This window comes from Sinocyclocheilus grahami, unplaced genomic scaffold (assembly GCF_001515645.1).
Source record: "Sinocyclocheilus grahami isolate Dianchi unplaced genomic scaffold, SAMN03320097.WGS_v1.1 scaffold92.1, whole genome shotgun sequence".
NCBI classification, from domain to species: domain Eukaryota; kingdom Metazoa; phylum Chordata; class Actinopteri; order Cypriniformes; family Cyprinidae; genus Sinocyclocheilus; species Sinocyclocheilus grahami.
The window spans coordinates 4112273-4118272 of record NW_015505271.1 but is presented as its reverse complement, the minus strand read 5'-3'; the positions used below and the strand labels follow the sequence as shown (position 1 = coordinate 4118272).

Sequence of the window (6000 nt, the reverse complement as noted above, 5' to 3'; positions counted from 1 at the left end):
CTTTCACAACGAAAAACACAGCGGCCTAGCGTGAGGGGGAGCCCCGGCTTAGCGTGCGCTGAGGCCGGGATAGAGTGAGCTGAGGCGGCGGCACGTAGAAAGGACGTAGTATTGGGTTTTATTGAGTATGAACAATCTAAAAGGAAACAGTTTTATGTAGTGAATCTGACTTTGCTTCTTGCAAAATTTCACATCCACAAATGCAAATATTCAAACTCTAGACCTCTCTTCTTTGTTTTTATAAAAGATTTTGAGCAATACCTTTCATTAATCCAGTTGTCTAAGAACAAAAAAGCCTTAAAAACTTTATCTATCTGTAACTCTTTTCCTATCTTTAATGACATGTAAATCTCAATTTTATTCTTTCAGTTTGTAATGTATTAACAACCCCCTTTTTCTTTTTTTTCGTGTTCTTTTTCTTTCCTTTTTGTTATTATTGTTTATCTTTTTTATGTTAATGGTTGTATTATTCTATGTGTACTATTCTTGATTTTTGAGCATTAATAAAAAATTAAATTAAATTTAAAAAAACCTCTTCAGAGCCGAGTAGAACGTCACGTGTTGTCATCTCGGAACTACACTAGATGTCTCATTGGTGGCGGTGGCTGTCAATCAATTTCACGCCGTGGTGTGGGCGGGGCAGAGCTAATGTGGAAGCAACTACCTTCAGGCGCGGCTATGAGTTTGAACGTTACGTTTTTCGCTGGTTTGCCAAACTGCCATAAAACACCAGAGTTTGAACGTTGGTAAATTCTCGGTCGTTTCAAACTGTCCACATAGAAACAAGTGCTCAAGAATATGTGAAGCCCCTGGCGATGGTATATTACACGTTTACTTCATAAAGTCCTTTAAATTAAGTCCATTCAATTTTCTCGGCACCTGGATAAACGGGGATAAAAGTGGTAATGTGTTAAATGTAGTCATTTAGAAGTAACACATTTAGTTTAAGGACAATGTTTTGGCATTATGTGCCTCAAACTTAGGTATTATTGCATTATTTATTGTCTGCTATGAATTAAAATAGTTTAGAAATCTACAACGTGTCCTGAAGCTGTAAATTAATGTTTGTGCAGAGATTGTTGTTGTTAATCTACCTCGTTCTGGGATTGATGAGTTGTAACACCAATTGAAAAAATGAAAATGTTACATTCTTTGCATAAATTGATTGTAAATTAAAGATGAAATAATTAAATTTATTTAAAATTATTATGGTTTACCCCATAGCCATCCCCATTTAATTTGGTATATTTTAATTCAGTTTGTAAATAAATAGGAAATAACATAGGTTGTTAGCTTTTTATACAGTCTATGTGACTAACTCTACTAACTCTGTAACAATTGTGGCAAATGTAGTATACACACTGTTGTGTTTTTTTTTCAGCTAAGACATGATATTTCTGTTTACATAGGCACTAATTTTTAGATGAAAACCTAGTGGGGATGTTAAATCAAACTAAACAAGAAAACCTGCTGCTTCAGATGATACCAGTTTTGTCTTTTAACATTGATCTGCATTATCACAAATTAAATTATCAGATTCTGTGCTCCCCCCCCCCTTTCCTCTCTCTCTCTCTCTCTCTCTCTCTCTCTCGCTCTCTCTCTCTCTCTCTCTCTCTCTCAAGCATACACACGCTGCCGCTGAGAGGACTTGGAACGTCGGTCTGTAGCAGATAGAGGGATGCACGCCTCTCTCAGTAGATTATCCTCACGCATATTGGTTCAGGTTACCAATCACAATGATGCAAAGGAGACGAAACACAATGGAGAACCCTTTATTCTATTCATCTCACAGCCAACATCACGGATGGATTCAAGTCTCAGGTAGGACTGTCCCGTAAGAGGGTGGAGAGTCAGTGCTTACAGTGAGAACAAGAGGAGAAAATCTGCAACACTTTAGCTTTAGCAATACTTTCTCTAATGCAACAAGATTTGATTACTGATTTGCACTTTTTGCCCTGAAATACCTTTTTGAGGAGTTTTGAAGAAACTTGATTTGATCAAAATTTGTAAAACAGGAAATCTACACTGAAACAGGCAAGCTAGATTAGTGTGTGTATCATGAGTAACCTCCTCAGGCAGATATAACTGTTTTCTACATTAGAGAAATGAGATTGGAACTCTGTGCCATGGAAACACAGTCATTTATTGTGTTTTAAACAGATGTGTTAATTGAGGCATGGCTCTACATGATACTTGTTGATGTGCTTTTTGTGCGGATCTTCTGTCAAGATCAGTTAAGAACACGGTTCAGAGAATTTCAAAGGAATTTATGATATAAGCCGGAGAAAACAGCTGCCCAGTAAGTCCTTGTAGAAAAGAAACTTGAAAATAGGTCTGTTTAATGCTGAGTCAATTCAAAATACTTCCATTTCAGAACAAGGTTGTTGGGTTGTAGAGTTGTTGTTTGATGTGTTTTTTCACTGTATCTACAGCGAGTACAAAGACATTGAGTGCTCATAACCTATTCCTTTTTTCTCCATTTACATACAGTACATGTTCTTACTCATTCTGATCTCAGACATTTACAGTTGGTGGGTATTTTCCCTCCAGACAAGCACTCTGACACATGGTCATCTGCTGTGAATAATCACAATGCCAAAAATGTATACGGAACAAGTCACATGATTTCATAGCAACAGTGGCACATTATTTACTCATGTTGTGCTTAAAAAGTTACCAGGTTTATGCTTTATTAATCAGCAAAGCATATTTAATGCACTGCTGGACCTGGTTGCATCTATAGGTTCGATACCAAAATACACATTTATGCCATCAGGTTTTAACACAGGCACACCTGTTTTAGGGGTCACTCACATAAAAGTGTTTTTTTTTTTATTTTTTTTTTACACTTTATTAACACTCTACACTCACACCTATTGTGTTACGGTCAGCCCAGCAGTGTTCAGTGTGCAGGTTTCACTCTCCCTCTACCCATCGTCACTGCGTGGTGTGACGCCCTGCTCAATAATCCACTCTATGAATGTGTGTTCCGCTCATGTAACTCTCATGCTCACCGGAAAAGCAAAGTCCACTCAAATAACGCGCCGACAGGAAATTTCTATGTAGTATACTTGTTCCTGTTTGCAATAGTGCAACTGTGCTGAAATATGGTGTATAGCTATACTGGGCAACGCTGGAAAAATTACGCTACCCTCTCATTCACTGATCTGCTCCCCACTATGCTCTGCTCACATGCTCCGATAATGTAGGACTATTCATTATTTGGATAATTAGTTAAAAAAAAAGTTATCTTATTCTGTTGCACAGAGCTGAATAAACATAATATATTGACATTTAATATTAATTTATTTTCTGCCCAATTTTTTTGTATTACTTTCAGTAAAAGTATGGTTATTTCATTGGCTAGTGTTTTTTTTTATTCAGTATCTATATTAAAATTGTTGCGTTAAATTAAAGTCTTACAAAATTACTTTATATTATTTAATAATAAATAATGAATACAAAGCATTTTCAGTTTAGGTTTTTGGCTAAGTGCATCCAGAGTTTTCATTTCGGTGCATCCTTAGACGACACAAAGAAGTGTTTTGGAAAGGATGTACAGATTTTGGTGCCTACAATGGTATTAGAGGTCAAATGGACATTAACAATATGTGGGTTAAATTTATTCTTTCTTTATTATTAACACAATAGGAGTTCAACATTTTTCATATTTTATATTGTTTTGGAAAACAGAGTTACCCATATTTTCAACATAAAGAGCATTAACAAGTGATATGCAGGGCAGTGGAATGAAAAAAAAACATGCAAGGTTTTTTAACTTGAGTGCTGTTTTTGGAACACTGTGTAATGCACTAGAAACAAGCAAAAGAAGCAAGGTAAGCAGAGCAATATCGATTGCTGTTCATTATAATGCTGTAATATCACTTTTAGCTTTTAAAATTATTTAAATTTAAAGGATTTAGCCTTTAGTATTTTATTTTAATATTGGACATCATAATCTAGTTCTTTATGAATAAGGCTGGTTGACAGTGTTATTTACTGTAGTAGAATTCCATGCTCTTTCTTTCACTTTTGTTGTTCTGAATGTATCAAAACTATTCAATGTTCAAATCATTAGTAATCCTTCATTACCTAGTTCTGCTCCCATAGATACCTTTTTTTTTTAAACAGCACATAAAAGGAAGCACAAGTGTGTGCTGTGCCAGGATGTGTTTTATTAGTGGAAGCGGTGTTTTTCTTGTGCATGCTCTATCTAGAGTGTGTTTGATCGTGTTTTTGTTGTGATGTGTGTGTGCTTGTGCATGTGTTCTGCAGTGCTTTCTCAGTTACTGTTTTAAGAGCCTTGGGACTCTGTCACACACGGCTTCTCTTTAATACCCTGCTAATTGATTTGTCCTCTGGAAAATGTCAGTGGGTGTGATTAGTAATCCTTCATTACCTAGTTCTGCTCCCATAGATACCTTTTTTTTTTTTTAAACAGCTCATAAAAGCAAGCACAAGTGTGTGCTGTGCCAGAATGTGTTTTATTAGTGGAAGCGGTGTTTTTCTTGTGCATGCTCTATCTAGAGTGTGTTTGATCGTGTTTTTGTTGTGATGTGTGTGTGCTTGTGCATGTGTTCTGCAGTGCTTTCTCAGTTACTGTTTTAAGAGCCTTGGGACTCTGTCACACACGGCTTCTCTTTAATACCCTGCTAATTGATTTGTCCTCTGGAAAATGTCAGTGGGTGTGAATGAAGCTCACATGCTCCCCTCAGGCTCCTTCAGGTTCTTTCCTAAAGCAGCTTTCCCCTCTCTTTAAACTAAATGACCCATCATAAATATCCCATCATTCCGTTTTTCGCTCAGGTGAACATGCTCATGAATTCCACTTCTGGTTAAATGTCACTGCCACCAAAGATTAAAGACAGGGGTTGTAATTCCAAAACAGAAATCCTCTCTTTTTGTAGCATAATGAGATGTGTGTCCTTACGTATAACAATGGGCTCATATTGTAAATTCAGATTAAACCTGAGTGTAGATGAGGGATTATTGTCTATGTAGAAAAACTAGGTAGTATTCTGGGGCCGTTTACAAAAACTTCCCATCTCGTTTCTTTTGTGGAACAAAACTGCTACAAAACATCATCTTTTGTATTCCACAAAAGAAACACGATGACTTTGGAACAAGATGAGGGTGAGTAAATGATGAAAGAATAATCTTTTTTATATGAATTTTTATATATATATATATATATATATATATATATATATATATATACAGTATATATAAAATTAACTTTAATTTTTGGGTGAATTATTCTAAATTCGATCCTGAAAACACCATGGTTACTAACCAGATAAAATAAGATTCTGAGTTGTTGGATGCTTCTGTAATATGGTCCCTGAAAGTTACTACACTCACTGAAGACTCACTTCAGAGCATGAAAATAAATTCAAGATTTCCCAACATGGAAAATTCTTGAGCAATCATTTAATTTGCAGATGTTTCTTATGCAGTCAGTCAGGCTTTACCGGTTACTTTCTGCAAATCTGTATATTGAATTACAGTAAGTATTAGAAACTAGCTGTGTACTTTGTGAACCGAGTGACATATAATCATATTGTAACTTTCACTTATGTCATTTGGAAGAGGACATAGGTGATGTAACAGGGTCATCAATCAGATGTGTAGCAATTGAGATATTAGACACACATGTGTGAATTGTACATACATTGTGACTTCACCATGTATATTGAATTTGAAAGGGGTAGTTGATCAGCTTTTTTCCGAAGGCTTTATTGTGTTTATGGGGTGCAGTGTAACATGCGGTCATGCTTCGTTTAAAAAAAATGTAAATAAATTTTTCACAAATTTTACCTTTATTCTACACCGCTGTTTCCGTTCTTATCAAAGTGGTCTGTAGAGCTCCTGGTTCTATGAACCCCCTCCCTCAGAATTACGCAGTCGGGCTCAGATTGGTTAGCTGGCCCAGTGTGTTGTGATTCTCTAACCGCCTATTGCACATTGTCTGGAAACGTCACACCCCCTTGCCGTTATGGG

The 6000-nt window shown here is 36.2% G+C and overlaps 1 protein-coding gene across 1 annotated transcript in view; it reads left to right on the top strand.

Moving 5' to 3' along the window:
* Window positions 1–727: 727 nt before the first annotated feature.
* The window catches only part of LOC107587461 (disabled homolog 2-interacting protein-like), a 141859-nt gene continuing 136586 nt past the window's right edge, over window positions 728–6000 (top strand). Inside the window, exons 1-2 of the mRNA XM_016275251.1 lie at window positions 728–818; window positions 1623–1821. Of these exons, the coding sequence (XP_016130737.1) occupies window positions 1737–1821 (85 nt within the window). The 5' untranslated portion in view covers window positions 728–818; window positions 1623–1736. The remainder of the gene's footprint in view (window positions 819–1622; window positions 1822–6000) is intronic.